General features: G+C 40.5%; 1 protein-coding gene across 4 annotated transcripts in view; it reads left to right on the top strand.

The window, feature by feature from the left end:
* The window catches only part of LOC103273849 (engulfment and cell motility protein 1), a 331,697-nt gene that overhangs the window by 295,371 nt on the left and 11,814 nt on the right, over window positions 1–24,512 (top strand). For 3 of the 4 annotated variants that reach the window (XM_008071304.1, XM_021719170.1, XM_021719169.1), the window contains one exon: window positions 3,685–3,789. In XM_008071304.1, the coding sequence (XP_008069495.1) occupies window positions 3,685–3,789 (105 nt within the window). Of the gene's footprint in view, window positions 1–3,684; window positions 3,911–24,512 lie in introns of those variants that run through there. The other variant, XM_021719171.1, reaches the window with a different exon arrangement.

The following is a 24,512-nucleotide window of genomic DNA, read 5'->3' as shown; positions in this document are numbered from 1 at the left end:
CAATAGATTGTTGCCTGATGATATTTTATCCATTTTGCCATCCTATGTCTTTTCAGTGGTGCATTTAATCCGTTCACATTTAGGCTAATAATTGAAATGCAAGAGTTGATCCCTGTCATAAGGTTCTTACAGAGTTATTTCTGTTTGTTTGTTGTCTTTCTTTGGGTTTTGGAGTTGGTTCATGTGTGTTTTTAATCTTTTGCCTGTACTCTTGTGAAGAATGCTGTTGTTCTTTTTTCTTTTTCTTCTGTGTTCAGTACTTTCTTAAGTGTTTCTTGTAGAGGTGGTCTGGTGGCAGCGTAGGTTCTTAGGGATTAGATGTCTGGAAAAGATTTCAATTCTCCCTCACTAATGAAGCTTAGTTTGGCTGGGTAGGTTATTCTTGGTTGAAATAGTTCCTCATTTAGAACTTTGAAGATAGGGCTCCAGGCTCTCCTGGCCTGAAGGGTTTCTGTGGATAAATCTGCTGCTATTCTAATTGGTCTTCCCTGGTAGGTAGTCTGGCCTTTTTCTCTTGCTGCCTTTAGGATTTTTCCTTTCATAACTACTTTGTTTAGGCAAATTATTACGTGTCTGGGAGTTGGTCTTCTCATTTGTTGTCTTGCAGGGGTTCTCTGAATCTCTTGTGTTTGAATTTTTTCATCCTTAATGAGATGAAGGAAGTTTTCTTGAATGATTTCATGAAATGTTTGTTCCAGTGTGGCTTCTGTTTCTCTTTCTCCCTCAGGAAGCCCAATTACTCTTAGGTTTGGTCTCTTGAAGTGATCATTCATCTCTTGCAGGTTTTGTTCTGTCTTTTTGAGCTTCTTTTCTATGCTTTTGACAGTTTGGGTTAGTTCTGTGTTTTGGTCTTCGAACTCTGAGATTCTTTCTTCTGCTTGGCTGATTCTGCTTTCCATGTTTATTAGTCTGTTGTTCATTTCCATCACAGTTTTCTTTACTGCTGTCATTTCTGACATCAGCTCCTTCCTATTTTCCTCTTGTCTCTCCTCAATTTTGTTAATTCTCTCCATGTCTTGATGTCTGGGTTTGTTGCATGTAACCAGTCATTCTGGGGACTCTTCATTATTTGTGTTCCAGAATCTGTTTTCTCAGTGTCTGATTTCCCAGGGGTCTGTGTATGACCTATATTCTTCTTTTGGTTTTTCTTCATTTGTGCGGGTTTCCTCCCTCCCTACTTTTTCCTTCCCTCCACGTCACCATCTTCTTTAATTCTGTTATTCAGGGGTAAAGGGTTTGGTTTTACTTCTGTTTGTTCAATCTCCTATTCTTTACGTATGTCCTCTTACTTTGTTCAATTCTGAAGTTGCACTGTAGGTTGGAGGTGGTCCTTTTTGCAGTTTTGAGATTTACTTAAGGGGAGAGCTGTGATTCAAAATCTGTCTGCAGGTCCTGGTATTCGCTGACAGGTGTGTGGATAATGTGGAACCCACTTCCCATTGCCCTGGAATCTGTCTGTGCAGTGGGGCTGTAGGTTTACTCCCTGAAATAAAATGTGGTTAGCAGAGGGGAGAGAATGGAGCAGATAGTGGGTTGAAGAGGGGAGTGGAGAGATAGAGGAGTAAGGGGGGAAACAAACGAGTGTGCCAACAAATAGAAAGAGAGGCCTATACTGAAACAGATAAAAACAATAGACCACAGCTACAGACGAACCAACTCTCATACAAAAAAAATAAAAAATAAAAATAAAACATATAGTGATGTTAACATACAAGCTAACCAACCACCTTGTTAGTGTGCTGTTCCTCTATACAAAGATATGGTTTACAGAGAGAAGAAAAGAGAAGAAAAGGAAAAGAAAAAAGGGAACAATACAGTAGGAATAGAATTAAGTCATTAAACTAATAGAATCAATGAAGCACACTCTGAGACATTTCGTTTAAGTCCAATGTCCTTTCAGGTCTGATTTCTAGTTTTTTTTTCAAGTGGTAAATTAGTTTGCAGTTAGGGTCGGTTGCCCCTGATCTGCTGTGAAGGACAGTTCAGATTACCCTCCGTTCAGCACTTTGGTCTATGTCTTTACCAAGCTTGTTTCTCCTGTTTCGGTGTTGTTACCTTGAATCGCCAGCAGGTGGTGCTATCTCAGCTGCTCACCCCAGAGCGGGTGGGGCCGGACAGGAACAAGATGGCTGCCTGCTTCTGAGCAGGCAACAGGAGCCTTATGCCGGGCGCGCAGGACAGTCTCAGACTCAGGAGAGGTGGCAGCGATCCCAGCAGATCTTCCCTGAAGGAGTTTGATGTGGATCGCCTCGGGCCGGGTGGTGTGATATGCTACCTGTCACAGAGGCTGTGGCAGCGGCGGCGACGGCAGCAGCGGCGGGGGGAGGGGCTGTGGTGGCAGCGGCAGCGGCACTGTTTGCGCGCAATAACTGTCCAGTCCTTTGCAATGTCCCAGCGGTAGCAACGGCTGAGCTCTGTATGAAGAGCAGGTTGCGATGTTGGGATCCCCAGCCCCCCGGGGCGAGAGTCAGAGACCCACTGCAGATCTCCTTTGCAGAGGGCTTCAGAGATTGGGTTGCCCCGTCGCCATCTTGCCGCTTCTCCCCATCTCTTTTCTATTATGAATCGTGCTGCAATAAATATGGTTGTGCAGGTATGTTTTTGGTCTAATGATTTCTTTTCCTTTGGGTAGTTACCCAGTAGAAGGATCGCTGGATTATATGGTGGTTCTATTTTTAGTTCTTTGAGAAATTTCCATAGTGTTTTCCATAGAGATTGTACTAATTTGCATTCTCACCAACAGTGTATATAAGAATTCTCTTTTCTCTACATCCTCACCAACATCTGTTATATTTTGTCTTTTTAATAATAGTCATTCTAACTAGTGTAACATGCTATCTCATTGTGGTTTTAATTTGCATTTCTCTAATGATTAGGGATGTTGAGCATAATTCCATATACTTGTTGGCCATTTGTATGTCTTCTTTTGAAAAATATCTACTCATGTTCTTTGCTCAATTTTTAGTGAGATTATTTGTGGAGTTTTCTTGTTGGGATGTTTGTGTCCTGTGTATCTATAACTATTACTTCATTTTTGGGGTACTGAGTGCTGTGTGTGGTGACCATAAGGCCACAGACAGGAAGGTTCTGTCTTCTTAGACTTCCTGAAGGCAGGCAGATGTCAGGACCCCGTGAACATCTGAATATTATTGTGTCTGTATTCTGAGGCCTGTAGATTTTGTAACCCTGGACAGTTCATGAAGCCCATCAACAGGTGTGGCCATACTTACCCTTACATATGAGAATAAGGGAGTTAAGGTGCAGACAGGTAATGGCTTCCTGGGAGTCAGGTTCTGAGTCAAATAGCAGGGATGTAGCTTTATCTTGGATTGCTCTCCTCCAATGCCTGTTGGATTTACTTTAGTGCAGCCACTGGAAATTTTTGTGTCATTTTCTTTTCCTCACGATGTCACATGTCTAAGAATAATCCTATATTTTGGGTTTTAACTTGATTTCCTAATCCCAGGTATAAAAGCTGATTTTGCTGAGCCTGAGGAGTTGTAGAAAGAAGTCCCCACCCCCACCCCCATCCCAGCATGATTACATGGAGATAGAAAACGATATTGCATTTGATTATTTGAAGCCTGCCTTGTATTTCAGTTTTGAGGAGGGATATCCAATCCCTGGTGGTTGGTGCAAGCTGCTGGAGAATTAATCTTATCAAATATTTTGTTTTAATCACAGAATCATGTCAACCCTGCCATGGACTTCACCCAGACTCCTCCCGGGATGTTGGCTCTGGACAACATGCTGTACTTTGCTAAGCACCACCAGGATGCATACATTCGGGTAAGCATGCAGGCCCTCTTCAGATATTATACACTTCCTACCGATTTCTAATTTCAAACTTACACATATAAAGAGATCACAATTAGATGAATGATCTCAGATTTTAGACATTCTCTGTAAATGAGAAAGAAAATTAAAGTTAAGTGAAACAAATCAGGAGACAATAGGCATTTTTAACTTTTAAATTTTTCTACAGGAGGACATTAAAAATACAATAAATCAAAAATTAGCTGGGCATGGTAGCATGCGACTGTAGTTCCAGCTACTTGGAAGGCTGAGGCGGAAGGATTGCCGGAGCCCAGCAGGTCGAGGCTGCGGTGGCCGGGAGCGGCCACTGCACTCCAGTCTGGGTGACAGAGTGAGACTCCAACTCAAAAAAAATAAAAAAATAAAAAATAAATAAAAATACAATAGATACTAGAAAAACATTTTCTATAGCTCAGTATGAATTATGGCAAAACCTCTTAAACTTAAATACAAAAGAATAGAAATGAGCAATCTACCAAAAACCTATATGACCTCAAATTTAGTAGAGACCCCTTTAGACTTATTCCCACAGTTGGAAAGAGACCTAAGATTATCTCTGGTGAATCGTTTCTGTTCAGTCTGATGGTGGGGAAATAATAAGATAAAAAGAAAGAGAAAAATTAGAGAGAGCAGAGGGAAGATAAAAGCCATCTCAAATTTCATGTCAGATTAATCAAACCCCAGTTACTAAATGAGAGTAGTTTGTGGGTGGGACAGAAGAAAATGGAGGCCTCTGTTTGTGAAACAGAAGATGCCTCCTGCTGGTTGGGCAGTGCTCCTGTAGAGGAAACAGTGTGAATGAATGAGCCTATGGTGACAGTGACATAGAAGGCTGGTCCATCAGGGCTGCTCTGTTGGAACCCTGGGTCTGTGCTGATGCCCATCCGCTGTCCTCAGGAAGCCAAGCCCGGATTCAGTTGGGGTGAGGTGGTCCAAGGTTGATCTTGGGGAGGGATGTGAATAAATGGGACAAAGGAATTGACAAGTGGTTAAAATGATGACTACATGTAAGGTTAGAAAGTATTTGATGAAAAGATTACCTAAAACAGGAAGAGTAAGGCAGAACTGAAAATATGATAAGAGCATGCCCATTATGCTGACATTCTCTGCTGGATACTCAGTGACTCTGGCTTACTGGAGACCTGACACTGTCATTACCTACTGATGTAAATGTGGGCACTTCCTACTGTCTGGGTTTGATGTCTTCTGTAAACCAGGGAGACTTGGTGGTTCTAAGCTGGAACAGTACTCATTCCCCTAGAGGGCATTTGAAAATGTGTGGGCACATTGCTTTGGTTTTCACCATGCCTAATGGGGTGCTACTGGCCAAAATTTGTAATCTTTCGGATAGTAAGCATAGTGAAAACTATACCATCCAGCAGTAGCCTCCTTGAATAAAGCTGTGTCATATGGCTGAGTTCTCTGAAGGCATTGTAGTATTTTGGATGTGTGTGTGTTTTTTATATATGCAATTTGGGAAGCTTTAACCTATTCTGAAATATTTATAATTTGATTACATAGAGGATTTTATGATCATTTCTCTGAAAGGTTCAGGATGAGGTGCTTGGTCAGAAATGCAGTTCCTCATAAGAAAAGTGTTTTTTCCATCAAACTTTTATTTGACTTATATGTGTATATATTTATTGCACAGATGGTACCTAGGAATGTAAACTTCTTTCAGAATAAGTAAACTAATATTTTTGAGATACTGTGTAGTATAGTCTTAGAAAGTTGAGCATGAAAAGTAGGAACCAAGTAGAAGTTGTATTTATCACTAACTGATTCATGTTGTGGATGAATGTTTCTAAAATTAGAGCTTATTGATGCTAAATGTATTGTTTATTGCATAAGAAGCATATGTCTCATGAAAAGTAATTGAATGTTTTAAGTCTGTTTTCCTCAATGTGTTCTCTAAGTGAAATTAATACCATGGCAACCTGACAAAATTTTATATCTGACTGGGACTTAAAAGACAAACCTATTTGTAAGGAAAAGTGTGGTTTTTGTTTGTTTGTTTGCATTTATTTTTCTTTACTGATTAGACATTCCTATATCCAAGATGACTTTATTGCTTCTCAAAAGTATCCCTTCCTTGATGGTCTCTGTATCCCGTCTGGCTTCGGGGCATTTACTAGATAGAAAGCTGAAACTATTTATGTGAATGAGTGGGGTTAGTGGATCATATATAAAGTCTGAGGTTTTCTGCAGGGAAGTTTTGGGGTGACTATGAAAATAGATGTCTCGTTGATAGTACAATAATGTTATAGACAGTGAAAATAGTGAATTCAGACAGTGAATTAAACTTTGATCCATGAGCTAAATGGTCTCTTCTGAAACAAAGGGGGCAATTTTTTTAAGATGACAGTTTAATACAATCTGCTTTTTTTTGATGATGTAAATCTCCTGTATGAATGCATTTATTATTTATTATTTATAATTTTCATTCATTTATTATTTATTCATTTATTATTTATAGTTTTCATTTAATAAATGCTTATTCTGTACCTGAATATTTGACTCACTGTTCACTCTCTTTGCCAGTCAGATTTATGGTGGAGTTTTTTTAAAAAGGAATTGTAGCATACACACACACACACACACACACACATGCATGCACTCACACATAATTCCTCTTTGTCCTTGATACGCCATACCCCACCACAGGTATCATGTTTCCTCAGCCCTCAGCTAGCTTGTATCTGTATTTTCAGGATTTTCTTCTTGCTTTGTGATCTAACTTACCTGCTACTCACTCTTTTTTTTTTTTGAGTTGGAGTCTCACTCTGTCACCCAGACTGGAGTGCAGTGGCCACTCCCGGCCACCGCAGCATCGACCTACTGGGCTCCGGTGATCCTTCTGCCTCAGCCTTCCAAGTAGCCGGAATTACAAGCATGCGCTACCATGCCCGGCTGATTTTTTGATTTATTGTAGAGATGAGGTCTCGCTGCCCAGGTGGGTCTCGAACCTGTGGGCTCAGGCAATCCACTCACCTCAGCCTCCCAAAGGTGCGGGATTACAGGCTGAGCCACCGAGCCCGGTGCCACTCACTCTTAAACACACTGCACCAAGCCCTCACCCCATCACTTCCCGGAAGCTGTCCTGCTGCATGGAGAGTATTCTCCTCACCCTTCATCTCATTTGTCCTGCCTTGATACTTGACCCTTCTCTCTTCTTGCCCTGCAGCAGTGCTGTCTGCCTTGGTTCTCTCCTTGATAGTTGTTCTTAGTTTCTCAGGTAGGTTTCTGCTTGGCCTGCCCATCAAATGCACATGATCCCCAGGGTCTCTCACTGGACCTTTGCTCTTCTCAGTCATTTTTGAGTAACTATCAAATATCCGATAATGAGCTATAGGATGGGAACTCTCACGGAATGGGTTACTCATGGGTCCTGACATTGAGGAGTTTACTGTCTAGAGATGAAAAGGAGGGGTGGTGGTGGGGTGAGGGGGTGAAGATACAAATACCAGGGAGTTCCCAAGGTACTTGGGTTGTGTCTTGATTGATGAGGGGGATGCTAGGAACACTGAGAAAAGTCACCAACATGGATGTGGGTAAAGCTTCCTGGAGGAGGTAGCATCTAGGCTTAGCACTGTCTGTCTTTGCACTAGTTAACCAGGTAAAGGGAAGAGGTGGGGAGATTACCTGGAGGGAACCACAAGAACAAAGATGGAAAGGTATGTGGTTTGTTCAGGAAACCAAACTAATATAGGAAGGCTGAGGCAGGGAGTGCAATGTGGATGTGGCTTGAGAGGCGAATGTGGCTTGTTCATCTGGGACATTTTAAGCCATATGCAGGGGTTTGCTTGAACCTAAAGACACTGAAGAATTTCTGGAGTGTTTTAGTAAAGATAATGAGAATTAATTTTAGAAAAACCGTTCTCTCGCTAAAAAAAAAAAAAAACAGCAATGTGAGAGACCAAGACTAGTGACAAAAATAAAATTTGGGAAACTCTAGAAAAGCGAAGGTCCCCTGAACTAGGGAAGCGAGAGTGCAATGGAAAGAAACTGTCGGAATGAGTTACTTGGAAACTAAACTAATTTGGTACCCTGCCAAGGAAGAGAGCAATTTCTGGCTTGAGGGGGTGGTAGATAGTGGTGTCATTAAGGAACTAGTGCAGGTCTGCAAGGGGGCAGGGATTTGGAGTATCCAGACTCTGACATGCATGTGGGACATTGGTCCAGGAGGACCTGTATTGTAGACAGTGAGATCTGGCAGCACAGCTCAGGCACACATGTAGACACCACATTGTCTGCATTCTACCTCCTCAAGCATTCTTATTCCCGTCAATTCGCTCTTCTGTATTGCTGTGGTATTCTCTTAATGTCCTCCCAAATGAAGTCTGGTCCTTTCAATCCCACCGTCCATGCCAGCTTCTGGGATGATCTTTCTAAACAGAGTTTGGAATGCAAGACCACCCTGGCCTGCAACCCACCTCTGTGACTTGATCTCTTGCTACCCACCCCTTTGCTCTCTTCATTTTCCCCCTACCATGGTAGCCTTTGTCCATACAAATGATGGTGGGCCTCAGCCAGCTGTGTGTCTTTGCTCCCACTCTCGCTTCTGCCCAAGTGCCTGTCCTACTCCATCTGTTTCTTGGACAGTCCACATGGCAATGGCCATCTTCTCTCTGAAGAAGACTTCCTGACTCTCTATCTGAATGACTCCCTTCACTCTCTTTGCACTCCATACACACTTACAATCTAATTTCTAGAACATCGTTTGGCTTTAAATGTATTTACCTTCTGTCCCCACTTATTGATTGGAATCCTGTTGTAAGAAGGCACCAAGGCTTATGTGTATTCTAACCCCTGGCATGGTGCCTAGCACATAGAGCCTTTTAATCATTTCTTGTTATTTACATGAGTTAAGATTTTCGCCTTGTTTAAACGGTCTCTTGCCAATGATCCATTCTTTTTTTTAATCACTTGAGGATCTTGGCCTTTGATCCTCCTGACAGCCATAAAGATATATTTTTGCCATGAATTTTATGACAGGCTGTCTGTTTTCTCATGTAATATTTGAATAACCTTTTGTAACTGTGTATCAATTAAAGTAGTGCGTATAATTGAATTACCCCCACTTGGATGGACACAGAACATGAGAAAGAATTGCACATCAGAGCATCCCACTGTGCATGGAGTAGAATCTGGTGGCATAGCATGATTTCAGACTTCTGAACCTTGTTTACTCTGGGCATGAGTCTCACTCCAGTCTCCCCACCAACGGAGTAGTATGTGCCTCTTTCAATGAGGAGACAGGTGGAGGGTGGGTTCTTGGCTCACTCCCATGATCCTGCTGTCATTAGTTTAAGGACAAGATAATATTATGTAGCTGAGCATGTGTGTTTTTGTTTTTGTTTTGCCTTTTTTTCCCCCCGTAATGGCAATTCTCAGTGCCTTTGAAGAAAGAAGCTTGGTAACTCCATTGGAAATAAAATCTTTGGACTTAGAGCTGTATTCTTGGTGTATTTAATTATTCATTGGGAACTACTGAGAAAGCCAAATGACTTGGTTTTTATTTGGCTGAAGACCTGTGCTAGCCATTGTGGGAGCCAAGATTCAGTCACAAAGCAGGAAGTAAAGGGAACTTAAGGCTCCCTGATAACCAGGTCTAAGGTAGAACTGGAAACAAACAAACACAAAAAACCTTGAGAAAAATGCTACAAGTAACAGAAAGAGTGGTTTCTGGATAAAGTAGTTTTTCATGGTAATTTTTACCTTCTGATTTGATCAGAGAAAATGAGTATCTAGTGTGGGTTAGGTAACATACAAAATAGGTTGCATAGGCTAGCTCCAACTTCAAGAAGACCCTAGGAGATAAGCATCATTATCACCATTTTATAGTTCCAGGAACTGGGGCTTAGAGAGGTATAGAAGGTTCTCCTCTGCCAAACAGCCAGTAGACAAGTTAAATTTGAATGTAACATCTTTAGACTCCAATTCTCAGCCTCTTTCCACTTCTGGAGCCTCATGTCCCTGGGCTTAGAGTGTGATGGGTACAACAGTGCTGTCCTTGACATGGAGGGAAAGGAGTCAAAGTCAGAGAATGATTAGAAGATACGGAAAGACTACAGAACTATCAAACAAGTGGTTGTATCCAGTTACGATCTTCCTAAATCTATCATGGTCAGGAAGCCATTTATAAAAGGGAGAGGCTTCATCTTTTCCCTCCATTTTATCACAAACCTTACATACAGTATGTCCATCGCCTTTATTAGTTTGAAAATAGTTTGAAGACCAAGACTGCCTCTTTCCTTTATATCACCATATTATCACATCTTTGGTTGACACCCAAATCATGTTACTTTAAGGAATAAATGAGCCTGGTAAAGGAACCATTGCAAAGGTTTCCAGATTTCAGATGTGATCTTGAGTGTGAGACCAGTGATAGCAACGTACAGAAGTACTCAGACATGTCAGTCATCTGGTCCCCTCTTGACATTACAGCCAGACAGAAGCATACTTTGCATTAATCCCAGGCCCCAAATAAACCAGACAAACTTTTAATGTGAAACAATAAAAGCCGAATACATGCAAACAAGATGTTTCTATTATTGCTTGCATCTTTTTCAGATGAAAAAATACAAACAGAAAGCAAAGTCAATCTTCTTAAATGCTGAAAAGCATCTAACTAAAGAAAGAAAAATCTTTTTAACATTCACATGTATTCATTCATTGACTTTTTCAGGAAACATTATCAAACATCTACCATGTGCCTGGCTGGTACCATGCATAGTGGGCGAGGTGGTGAAAAAGAAAGGCAAGATTTGGTTCTTAAGTACCAAAAGTAGGAAAGCAAGGAAGTGAAGAGAGTAGTTGTTTGTTTTTGTACTTGGGGAAATTTCTTGTTTCCTTTGGAATTTTTAGATGTGACCTATACTGGGCACATCTATCAAGTTGTTAAAAACTTTGCTTGATGTTTCTTTGCTGTTTTTCACAAGATCTTGACCAGATAAAATATTTCACATTTTATAAATTATTATTTTGTTTATATCTGAATCACTTGGGGCTTGCTTCCTTTACCAGTGACCTAATTTTAAACAATGGCACTACTTCTTAGAGAAACATTCTGGTGGGTGGTCAATATGGAATCGAACCAATCTGACCCATTTCTGTGTTTGATGTGGTGTAGTGCTATGTCATAAATAAAATCTTTTTTAAATTAAGCTGCTATTCCACTACTTTGTAAAATCATAACCAGCAAAGCTGTTATCCAACAGAATTTATAAAATTTTGAGCTTTCCAGGAACAAAATGAAAAGTAAATCCTGGAAACTGCTTGTCCTTTACATACTCTGCAATTCTCCCCCGCCCCAGCTTTATTGGGGTATAATTGGCATATAGAAAAATTCACATAATTAATGTATACAATTTGGTGACATATCCTGCAATTCTTGCTTCATCATCTCTCATAATTTATGATCAACATTGCATCTAGTTGGACAATCTGTGCATACTAAGTGACTGTTATAGAAGATAATGAATTTCCTGAAAGGGGGAAAAATAGAAATGCCTATGAAAATAAGATGAATTACAATGGTTTTGTGCAATTGTGAGACAGGGCATGTGTATGTTTCTAATATTATACCAAATCAGAAGAGAAGTATTTATAATATGTCAAGTAAATAACACTGTGGATAAGTATGGATAGTCCTGCCCAAGAATTGTTTTCTGAAGCTAATTTCATTACAGCCATTTTTTTAACAGATGAAAATTATAAGTGTGTTTACACTAGTTCAAAACCTTTAAATGGGTTCTTCCTTTTGTGATGTATGCATGATAAACAATACTTTTAAAAATAGTTGGGGGAAATATTGATTTAGACCTTAACTCATGAATGGGACAGGGAGGGCTGAGTTTTGAGGCAGAAACCTCAAGAAATACCAGGAATCACCTAGAATTAGAAAAGCTACCATCTTTTGAACCCTTAATATATTTTGAGTACTTAATATGCATTATTTGCAATTTTCTCTTCAATGTTCCAGACAATGGAAGATAAGGTAACCTTTATGTCCTTTTCTTCCAATATGTAGATCTCTCTGTTCTGTTTCTTAAGGCCCACCTCAAGTTCAAAGCCATTTGGGGGAAACTTTTTTTACCAATGCAGTATATTTATAACAAGAGTTGATGACTTTTTTTTTCTTTAAAACTTACAACATGAGAAGCATGCCCCTTCCTTTTTTTTTTCAATAGCAGAAAGTTAGGATTAAAACATTTTATGTCAGAGCATAAATGTAATTATGACAGCAAACACATATTTGGAGTTTGCTCTGAGATAACAAACCTTCATTCATTTCTTGCAACATTCTTCTGAGGTTTACATTGTTAGTGTTTCCACTTTACAGATGAAGAAAGGGACATACAAAAAAGGTTAAGTGGCTTGCCTAAGGTCTTATGGCTAAGGAAGTGCCACATCTGAAGTTTAAGTTCAGAGAGTGTGCACTCATTGTCTATATCCTGTGCCCTTCAGGAGCTTAGAGATTCCTTCAGAGGTTGTACCACAGTTCAAATGAGTCTTACAGGTGTGTTTTGCTTCACTAACCCAGTCTTTTTTAAAGGAAAGGAATTTGAATTATTTGAGCTCCTTGTAAATTCTGGATATCAGTCCCTTGTTAGATGCATAGTTTGCCAATATTTTCTCTCATTCTGCAGGTTGTCTGTTCACCCCGTTGATTATTTCTTCTGCTGTGCTGAAGTTATTTTGTTTAATTAAGTCCTATTTATTTATTTTTTGTTTTTGTTGCTTGTGCTTTTGAGGTCTTAGTCATGAATTCTTTACCTAAATCAATATCCAGAAGAGTTTTCCCTAGATTTTCTTCTAGTATGTTTATAGTATCTTTTATAGTCAGTTAGGACTTCCACTCCCTCTCCACTTAACCTAGAACCCCAGACCCCTTGTATTCTGTTCTGCTGCTTTTTCTTGCATTCTAGTTATCTGCCTGGTACTTAAAGATACTTGAGTTAGTGGCCATTGATATGCAATGACTTTGTGAAATTCTGAGTTCATTGTCATCACATAGAACAATTTGAACTGACTGCTCTCTTTCCTGGTCCATAAAATAGTACCTGATCGATTTACAGTCTTCTGGGGGTTCCGTCTATATTTGCTCAGTGTTTATCTTTCCACATTTGTTGTAAACTCCCAAGAGCAGCTGCTTCATCTTGTATGGGTGTTTGTTCCCTGGCTGAGAATGAAGGCCTTTAATCCCAACCTCCTGACACTGAAGAAAAGGAAGAGGCATGTTTCTCAGTTTCTTGTATTGTAAATTTTAAAGAAAGAAGTCATCAGATCTTATTATAAAGATACTACACTGGGAGCTCTGAGCATAGTTAGTCCTCCCTCTGTACTATGAGTCAGACCATGAAGTGGATCCCCCACTGTCCACCAGCCTGCCTTGAAGGGAACAGGAACCAAGTAGCCTATACGCACTAAGGCGGGTACTGTTGGAGGTAATGCTAAGTCTTTAAAATAAATTAAGGGACTTCCAACGTTTCAAGAGGGAAATTGGCAGTTTCCCAAGCGACATAATTACAGGACAGTGTGTAATGTGTAATTAAACTTAACTATGAAGCAAATGATTGGAATAAAGCTTGGTGGCACATCATTTTTTTTTGTTCCCATAGTGTTGACAGATTTTCCCCTCCCCTTGTCCCTGAAACGACTTCAGCAGCAATTGCTCCTCATTTAAAAAAAATAAAATTATATGTTGCCAGTTAAACACACAGCTTCATGTAAAGGAGCCTTTTTTATTTGAGTGACATTTTCCTTCTAGGTGATGTGGAGCAAAGATTCAGTTTAGAATAGCAAGAACCCCAAGGCACAGCCTTGTTGGGACTTTAAAAATGATTCTTTGTCTAATAATTCATTTAAGTACTTTATTCCTGGTTTTTATTTTTATCTTGTCTTTGACCAAGGTCCACAGCCGGAGGCTTGTTTTCATGTACAGATTTTGTGTGTGCGTGTGTGTTTGTGTGTTTAAAATAGTAGCATTAATTTGGTTGATTGTGAATAACCAAGCTGTTACTGCCAAACAATTGGGACCCCTTGAGATTGTGAATATATGTGATTAGATTTATTAATTGAGCTGGAAGGAAGGATTTCTGACTTCTAAAGCCAGTGATTTGAATGGAATGCTTCAGTCCTCAGGATGAGATCGTTGTTAAATGTGGGTTTGGTTTTATATCAGAAGACCCATCATCATCCCAGGGAGAGAGAGGGAGAGAGATAAGGAGAGGGGGAGGGCTGGTTCCACAGGTGTCCATGAGCAGACTGCTCAATGTAGCAGTGCATGTGTTCTGTGTTTATGTCACCTGTGGTTTTTCTGGTACTGGATTAGGTGTCTGAAATCTGAAGCAGGTCCAAAATCTGTCAGTTTTTTGTTTCAGTCTCTCTTGGTGCCAACTCAGGCTGAACATCAGGTTCAAAATGTTTTACTTAGCTTTATCCAAAGGTTTTGTTGTTGTTGTTTTGTTGTTGTTGCTGTTGTTTTAGACTTTAAACCTTGGTGGGACTTTAAAACCGTGATGAATTGTTTAAGAAAAAAAAATGAGAGCCGGGCTCGGTGGCTCAGCCTGTAATCCCGCGCCTTTGGAAGGCTGAGGTGGGTGGATTGCCTGAGCCTGCGGGTTCGAGACCCGCCTGGGCAGCAAGACCTCATCTCTACAATAAATCAAAAAATCAGCCGGGCGTGGTAGCGCATGCCTGTAATTCCGGTTACTCGGAAGGCTGAGGTGGAAGAATCGCCGGAGCCCAGCAGGTCGAGGCTGCGGTGGCCGGGAGCGGCCACTGCACTCCAGTCTGGGCGACAGAGTGAGACTCCAACTCAAAAAAAAAAAGAAAAAAATGAAACCAAGGTCTATAATGAGCTGTATGGAGTTGTCACATTGTAAACCTGAGTCCAGTGTGAATTATAAGGTTGAAACTACAGAAGTCTCACGTGTGACTGACACCATCACTGAGGTATCAGCCAAGACCTTAGCCAATTGCTACTGCTGTGGTTTATCTGTCTTGGACCCAGTTCAAATCTTCCCACTATTTCTCTGACCAGGTTCTTCAAATTCAGTCTACCTTGTCCATTTTTATGACTCACTGTGCCAGCAAAATAAATATGCACCAAGTACAGTACCCACTCTGTGACAAGCCCTCCTCCTTTCTTCTGTAGTTGACCATGTTTCCACCTTTAGGGTCTATAAGACTGAGTGATCTGTAGCAGAAGCAAAGAACTGAGTATCACATGTTCTCACTCATAAGCGGACCTTAAACTATTATCGTAATAATATAAGAAAAGAATTGCCAGGGGAGGTGGGGAGCAGAATTGGCAGCAGTGAGAAACTGCCAGTGGAGGGGATGGCACATCTCATCAACAAGGGTACCTGCATAATGAACATTTGTATACCAAACCCTGAACTGTACCCCACATCTTTAAAATAAAAATATACATATATATATGCATCGTCTCCCTTCACGGCACAGAGCTCCACAGCTACTGTGTCGTGGGTGTGCTATTGCTTCTCCCTTTTCTGCTCTGTTTGCTGTAGCATGTTGCAATGCAGGAGTTCAGAGAGTTGCAACTTACTTATTCCTATTCCTTTGAGATGAAAAGATTTCTGGGACTCTTCTTTCTTCTGTTTGTCTATAGTTAGGAACTGTTATAGGCCTCTTTGTCTTTTTTATTTTTTCAATGAATAAACCTCCTGTTTTAGAACAGTTATAGGTTACAGAAAAAAATGAGTAGAATGTACAGAGGGTTCCCATAGATCCCATCTCCCCCTTCTCACACACAGAGTTTCCCCTATTATTGCATTAATGTGGCACATTTGTTACAATTGATGAGCCAGTATCCCACAACCTGGTTATAATTGCTTATTTGTTATAGGAGGTTTTACATTGATTATTTGGGATTTTCTACATAGGCAGCATATCATCTCTGAACAAAGACACTTTTATTTCTTCCTTCCCAACCTGTATGGCCTTTATTTCCTTTTCTTGTCTTATGGCATTAGCTAGGACTACCAGAATTTGAAGAGGAGTGATAAAAGAGGCCATCCTAGTCTTCATTCCAATTCTAGGGACAGAGTCAAGTTTCTCACCATTAAGTATGATATTAACCATAAGTTTTATGTAGATGTTATTTACCAAGTTGAAGAACTTCTCTATTCTTAGTTTGCTGAGAGTTTTTATCATGAATGAGTGTTGGATATTGTTAAATACTTTTTCAGTATTTACTGATATCATTATATGACTTTTCTTTTTTAGCCTGTTGATACAATGGATTACATTAATTGATTTTTGAATGTTGAATCAGCCTTGCATATCTGGATTAAATCTCACTTGGTTGTGGTGTATAATTCTTTTTTAATTGGATTCTATTTGATAATTTTGTGAAGGATTTTTGCATTTATGTTCATGAGGCCTCTTGGTCTGCATTTTTCTCTTCTTTCATATAATGTCTTTGTTTGGTTTTGGTATTGGTGTGATGCTGGCTTCATAGGATGAATTAAGAAGTGCTTCATCTGCTTTTATCTTCTGAAACAGATTGTAGAGAATTAGTATCATTTTCTTGATTAAATGTTTGGTAGAATTCACCAATTAAACTATGTGGACTTGATGCTTTCCATTTTAGAAGATTATTAATTATTGATTCAATTCCTTGAAGATATCTAAGTCTTCTCAGATTGTGTGTTTCTCTTTGAGTTCTGGTAGATTGTGTCTTTCAAAGAATTGACTCATTTTACTCAAATTATCAAATTTGTGAGCATAGAGTTGTACATAATATTCCTTTATGTCCATGGGATCTGTAATATTGTCTCCTATTTCATTTTTGATGCTAATAATTTTATTTTTTTCTTGTTTAGTGTGGCTAGAGAGATATCACTTGTATTGATATTTTCAAAGAGCCAGTTTTAGATTTCATTGATTTTTTTCCTGTATTGTTTTCCATTTTTCAATTTCATTGATTTCTGCTCTATTTTTATTACTTCTTTTCTTCAGTTTATGTTGGATTTAATTATTATTATTTTTTTTTTGAGTTGGAGTCTCACTGTCGCCCAGACTGGAGTGCAGTGGCCACTCCCGGCCACCGCAGCCTCAACCTGCTGGCCTCCGGCAATCCTTCCTCCTCAGACTTCCAAGTAGCTGGAACTACAGGCACGCGCTACCACACCCGGCTAATTTTTTGATTTATTGTAGAGATGAGGTCTCGCCTGCGAATTTAATTTTTTTTACTAGTTTCCTGAGGTGGAAGTTTAGATTATTGATTTTGCAACTTTTCCCTCCATTATTCAAGTTCTTTAATCAATTGTTCTTTTGCTCAAAATAGTCTTTTAGCAATTTATCTGCCTTCCACAAGGGTTAAGCTTGGATAAACCTACTTAGGACTTTGCTGTTTAGATGTTTCATGGTATTAACTATGGATTTCTATGATAGACCCTCCAAAGACTAAAGTCTCTGGCTCAGTGGATTACTCTTCATTCCACTATGACTCAGTTATCAGCAAACCTCCACCAGCAACTTGTGTTGACTCTATCTTCAAAATATATCTAGAATCCCACCTCTTTTCCCTACCTCTACTACCATTGCAGTATGCAATTACAGTAATCCAGCACATCAACTTCCTGTCTTATAGTAGTGTAATATCCTCCTAACTGGTATTGCCTGCTTTCACCTACCTTGTCTGTTTTCATGACAATAGCCAGAATGTCAAGACATGAGAATGATCCTTCCAAATTTGGTCAGATCATGTTACTCCTCTGCTTATAACTTCCAGTGGCTCCCATCTAACTCAGAATAAAAATCCAGTGACCTTTCCATGGCCCAGAAGGCTCTGCAATATTCTGCCTCTCTGTCTTTGTATCCTACTACTCTATTCCTGCATCCCTCAATTCCAGTCACAGAGAACGCCTTTGTTTTGTTGGCTAGGGCTGCCATTACAAAATAGACTGGGTGACTTAAACAACAGAAATTTATTTTCTCACAGTTCTAAAGGTTTGAAGTCCAAGGTCAAGGAACTGGCAGGGTTGTTGTTCCCTGAGGTCTCTCTCCCTCACTTATAAATGACTGGCTCTTCACATGACTGTCTTTCTGTGTAGCTGATGTCTCTTCTTATGAAGACACCAGTCATATTAAGTCCCACCCTGATGGCTTCAATTTTAACTTAATTACCTCTTTAAAGGTCCTGCCTCCAAATACAGTCACACGCTGAGGGCTTCAACATATGAATTTGGGGGGAAATATAATTCCATCCATAGTATCCTTGTTGTCCTTGAACATAAACCAGGGGCGTTTAACCTCCAGGCTTTTCTTTTACTTGATGCTTTCTCTCCTGGGACCCTATTCCCCAGGTAGCCTCTTGGTTCACTGTCTCACTTTTTTTAGTTTCCAAATGACCTTTTCCCACTATAAACATAAAGTAGTAATTTCTTCCCTTTCCTCCCTCTACTTCACTTCTTTTTTCTCCAAATGTGATTTTTTTAACATGCTCTGTGTTTACCATTTTGCTCATTTCCTGATTACCCTCACTAGCCTGTAAGGCCCATGACAGCATGGAGTATCTGTGGTGTCACAGCTGTACCCAGTGCACAGACCAGTGCCAGGCACACAGGCGACGTTTAGTACAGATGTGTTAAATGAGTGCCCAAATCGAGTCAGTGCAGGACCCTTCCAGAGAGTTCTGGTGTTCTGCCTTCCAGCAGGAATCACCTCAAGGATGGAAAATACAAAATTAGTTTTCCATCTGGAATACTCTCTAACCTTCCTGGCTGCAGCGACCCTTCTGGCCTTTGTCCACCCTGGAAGGGAAACCAAATTAGCAACTATATTGGTATGCTCAAAATGGCCTTTCCCCAGATATGCCAATGCTTTGGCTTGGGTGAGTCATTGCTGACTTTCGTTTTTGAAGTGGATTCATGTGACCAGAGCCCAGTCAGTATTAGCAACCTGCCTACCAAATCAGAAGGCATTTTGCATTGTATAGCAAAATTTAGTTGGTAGTATTCCAAAATGTCCCATTGTATTAGGTAAAAATAACTTCTCCCCAAGGAACTGTGCTGTACACCTGGTGCACACAGAAGTGTTTGACATTGTCAGGTAATTTTATTTTTACATTGACCTTAATTTTATCAACTTTCTCCCTGCATTGGTAAAACACAGGATTCCAAAATTTAGTATAAATAATAATTAATGGACAACATTTTTCTTGGATTTTGTTTAGCCACTGAAACCACTTTAGTAAAAGATATACCAGCCCTAACAACTAACTCCTTTTTGGCTGGTTTAGCAAATGCTATTCTATGGCAAGCGTCCTGATACCAGGAGGCTTTCAAAATCTAAGATCCTGGTGTATGTCATTCACATCTATCTACAAACTTACATTTACCAAGATCAAGGAGGCCAGCCTGGCTGGCCTTTTGATACTTGAATGGTTATGCTCCTGTGCCACAGGATCTTTGCATGCGCTGTTCCCTCTGACTCAGCTTCTCCTTCCTCTATCTCTTCCTTCTTGCCCACTTAACTCACATTCATCCTTCAGGACTTCATTCTTCAGTTCCTCTTTTATTGGTTTTGTTTCTATGTTCCTCCCTTTATAGCACTTAGTTTGGAATTATATAATCATATGTTTTATTATTTGATCATTATTGCTTTCAGATGTGACATTTTTTTAGCAGGAACTGTGTCTTTTTTGCCCTATGCACTCACTGTCTGTCACTGGACCATTTAAATTATTCATTAAATGAATGACAAAAAATATGATGTGTTGAATTTCTGACCAATGTTCCCTCCCTTTTTTTGTCCTTTTCTGAAGTCCTTTACAACCATAAGTGATTTGTGTCAGGGGATCAAAACTGAAGCCTGATTTGGAGGGAATCTGTCTTTTGGTGAGCTGATAGGACTATCAAAATAGCCAGAGTTTGAGCTACATGATGTTAAGCCTTCCATAGAGTCTCAGTTATGAGAGCCATGAGGTTATGTGTATGTTCCACAGGCAGATATGAATTCTCTATGAGCAAATGACTAAGAAGACCAAAATTTAATTAATTATTTTGCAGGGAGTCAATTCTGCTGATAGCTTAGCAGCTTGGGGCTCTACTCTGTGTATGGTAGGAACAAAGAAAAGCTAAAATATGTGGAGTTATGAATGTATGCCAGGACACAGATATGAGCATTTTACATGTATTGCCTTAATAAATTCCCAGTATCATTATACCTATTTTGCAGATTAGAACACCATGTCTCAGAGAAGTTAAGTCACTTGCTTATTGTTATGGTAGATAGTAAGTGGCAAACTTGGACTTTGGACTTAGGCAGTTCTGGTGGAGACTTGTTAATACTTTACATTTGATTCAGTGGTGTGCTAGGATATAAACTTTAACAAAAAAAATCTGGTCAGGCATGGTAGCTCACACCTGTAATCTCGGCAATTTGGGAGGCTGGAGGCTGAGGCTAGAGGATTGCTTGAGCCCAGGAATTTGAGACTTGGGCAACATAGTGAGACCCTGCCTCTACAAAAAGAAAATAGATAAGTAAATTAGCTGGATATGGTAGCTCATGCCTGTAATCTCAGCAGTGTTGGAGGTTGAGGCCAGAAGATGTTTGAGACTAGGATTTTGAGACCAGTCTGGGCAATACAGCGAGACCCTGTCTCTAAAAAGTAAATAGATAAATAAATTAACTGGGCATGGTAGCACATGCCTATAGTCCCAGCTACTCAGGAGGCTAGGACCCACTCAGGTGCAGATATGAGAACCTATGAGCAGAGGGAAGGATTCTGAAGACAAGGCTATGAGTGAGGGGCCCCCTGGGCACCTGTGCAGATATAAATACAGCTGGCAACTAAGCCTCTTTGCCTTGGCAGATTGGACTTGTTCCTTTGTAAAAAAAAACAAAAACAAAGAATTCTGAAACACATGAAAAAGTAAAGTCTTTGATATATAACATCTGTGAGATCATTGGCCTGTCTAGTGTTTCAGCACAGGCAGTTTGTCATTTAGGCTGACTGCGAACCAAGAAGAGCCAGCCTCTCTGTGGTCTCCACTGTGTGCCTCATGGGACAGAAGGGGACTTGGTTCATTCCAGAAGGCAGTTTGAAGGGGTCAAGGTTGCTTCCTGGAGAAACCACACACATTCGTTACCTTGGCCTGCGACACTCCCTTCCTCTCTCCACTCATCGTTATAGGACTTTGTCAGAAGAATTAAGAGAAGTATCCCATTTGTCTTGTTCTAGAGAAATATTTCTGACTCTTCAGCTTTCTTTCCTTCTTTCTTTCTTTCTTTCTTTCTTTCTTTCTTTCTTTCTTTCTTTCTTTCTTTCTTTCTTTCTTTCTTTCTTTCTTTCTTTTTTTAGGTAGAGTCTCACTCCATCGCCCAGACTGGAGTGCAGTGTCATGCTCACAGCCACCCCAGTGTTGACCTGCTGGGCTCCGGGATCCTTCCGCCTCAGCCTTCCAAGTAACCAGAACTACAGGCATGCACTACCATGCCTGGCTAAGTCTTTGATTTATTGTAGAGACAAGGTCTCGCCAAGTTGCCCGGGCTGGTCTCAAACCAGTGGGCTCAGGCAATCCTCTTGCCTCGGTTCCCCAAAGTGCTGGGATTACAGGCTTGAGCCACCATGCCCAGCTAGAGTCTTTTGTTTTCTATTTCTCATTTTTTCACCTGAAATCATCCTAGAGTTCACTGAGAGGCATGCCAGTCTTCAGGTAGGGAAACAGGGTTGGTGTTGGGGCATGTTTCCAGCTGGAACAGGGAATTTGGAATCAGAATTGTTAACCAATATGTACGAAATGGGGAAGGAAACCCTACTGGGGCATCATCACCCAGGAAACATCAGTAGATTTCTCTTTCTGTATTCCAGTGTGGGATGCTGAGCTCTGAAGGCTCATTTGCAGAGTGTCCCTTCTCTGTCTCCTTGTCCCCAAAATATAAAGATCCCTGGGGCCTTGTTGATGGGTGATTGGAGACTACAGCTTGGAGGCAGTACAGGGAGTGTGGAAGGGGACACTCGTTTGCTGTGGGAGTTGGTTCCCTGTCATCTCATATATTTTCCTGCTGTTTCTCACTCATAGCATTTACAGGAAGCATTTATAGCAAATACTTGCCAAGTGTTTTCCATAAACACACAACAAAGGACATTTTTCACACATTCCAACGTTCTGTAAATGTTTATTTTCACATTACACAAAGAAGGTTGAGTGTACGGTCCCCTAAACAGGCCTCTGAAATGTGGGCTGCAGCCCAGTGAGGTTTACTTCTGAGTTTTTCCTTCTCTGTGGCTACATGGTCCCTGGGGCACACCAGGCACGTGCAATCAATGCAGAAAGTTTCCAAGTGAGTTTTCCTTCACAGCTTGGAGTCTGTGTGCAAATATGTGCCCTAATTGCTAAGTAAGTCCTGGGTCCTGACCCCTCACATGAGAGAGTGGAGTTGGAGGTTCTGGGTTTGTCACATAAGCCCTTGCTTCTAGTTAAATACACAGGTGAGATAGAATGGGGAATGTGAGGACAGGGAATGAGGGGATGACTGTGGCTCACTTAAGATGCATCTGAGCCTATAAAAAGAACAAGTTATGGAAACACTCATGCTAAAACCAGGGAAGTTGGTGTCCACATAAGGGACGGAGATGCCAACTGAACCCTCTGTGGACACTGCCAGCCCAACCACAGACCAGAGTCTTGACCTGTACTGTTCATTCACTTGTTCAGCAACTATTTTATTATCAAGTGTCTACTGTATGTATGACTCTGCTGCATGGTTGGAGGTTCATGGGTGAAAAATAAATGGTTCCCAATCTTAAGCGCTTGGCCCCAACAGGGAAGGAAAGTAAGACACATATACTTCATTACAATGTGAGGCAGAGAGTGAGAATTGCTGTAAGAAAGATAGTAATAAAAGGTTGCAGAGTTTTAGGGGAAAGAATTGCGGAAGATTTTATGGAGAGAGTGACAGTTAGGCTGGGTTTGAAGGAGAGGAAAATTGGGACAGGTGCTGGAGGGATTGTGGGGGGAGGGGCATCAGGGAACCCCACCTGGGCCTGTCCCTGTAAGAGGCTGTCCCACAGGGAGATCTTTCCTTTAGCAGGAGTAACCAAGACTTATTATTCTTATAGAGAATGAGATGTAGTGAGAAGGAATTCCATTTGGAAGTTAGATTTAATAGGAAAAAAAGATTTCCTTTTCACTTCTTCAACTCAAGTAAAACAACTTATGGCCTATCTCCTTAATTGGTTTTCAATTTATAATGCTTCCATCATAGCTAACTTCGTTTGTGCCTAATCAGAAAATTACCAATTACCATTTTCTGTCTGAGACTATGTCCCTGAAATGGATGATTTATTATTTGTCTAGAAGAGGATGGTATGAAATATTTCTGTCTCCTCACCTTTCCATCTTCTCAAGTTCATTCTCCCAGACCAGAGTAAACTCGTAAACCTATGAAATAAGTGAGGGAATGAGGTGGGGGCTGACTTAAAGAAATTCACTTTACCACCAGCTCTCCTGGAATGTGTTTGTTTAGTAAAGTGAATTATACACAAATATGTTTCAGACAATAGATGTGGAGGGTAACTTTGCTTTAAGACTGCAATAACTGTTCAGGCAGTGGTGACAATTTTTCAGTAAGAAATCAGGCTTGAGAAATGCCAGGTTTAATTTTTCATCCAACAGTGACTGTCAGACAAAAACCAAACATCTTGGTGTCTTTGTACTCCTACGAAGGAGACAGGAGGCATTTGTATTCAGTAATGTGATGTTGAGCGAGTCAAAATTCTGCCCTGTGATCTGAAGATTTATTGCTAATATTGCCCAAGATGCGGAGGGGCTTCTCTGCCTTCATTCGGCATCCATTTCCCAGTTGTAATGAGCCTTTCTTGCATTCCATAACTCACTTCTGGTGTGGAATGTTAAAAAGGTGCCTCAGGAGAGAGTCTGATGTCAGTTTCTTCTCCTTCAAGGCTGAGCTCAAGGCTGACTCTCTCAATGAAACCCCCACCACTCCCATCTGCCCACTGCATCTCATGTGCACCTTTCCTGCAGAAACTGATACTTCTTTGTAAAAAATGCAAACAATATAGAAGTACATAAAATGAAGTGAAATCTGCCTACTCCCACAGAGCCCATCCCCTGTATCTTCCAAATAGATTGCAAGCCGCTCAAAGTGGAATTTTGTTCATATATGAATTTTTAACAACTAACGAGTTTGCTCAGCAATAATAAGTGCTTTAAAAATTGAGGATGAATAACTCAGTCACAGGGTGATATACTGTAGGGATGTGGGGAAGACCAGGGCTAGAAATCAGCAGATACACTTGGGAGATCAGTGTCTTGCCTTTCGAAATGTGGACCTTGGACTTGAAGCAGCAGCAGCATCTGGGAGTGTGTTAGAAATACAGGATGACAGGGCCCACCTCATACCTACTGAATCGGAATCTGCATTTTAACAAGATGCCAGGTGGTTTGTGAATACATTAAAGTTTGAGAAGGACTGGGATTGTATGTCTGCAAAATACTTTAAAATACAAACTTCTAGAGTTAATTTTTGTGTATGGGGATAGATAGAGGTCTTGTTTGAGAGTGCAAACTAGTGCAACCTCTGTGGAAAACAGTGTGGCAATTCCTAAAAGCTCTAAATATCGACCTCCCATATGAACCCACAATCCCCCTACTGGGAATATACCCTGAAGAACTCAAATCACTCTATAAAAAAGA

Source organism: Carlito syrichta, unplaced genomic scaffold (assembly GCF_000164805.1).
Source record: "Carlito syrichta isolate Samal-C Ts95f unplaced genomic scaffold, Tarsius_syrichta-2.0.1 Scaffold314288, whole genome shotgun sequence".
In the NCBI taxonomy this organism is placed as follows: Eukaryota; Metazoa; Chordata; class Mammalia; order Primates; family Tarsiidae; genus Carlito; species Carlito syrichta.
This window is presented reverse-complemented; position numbering and strand designations above follow the sequence as displayed.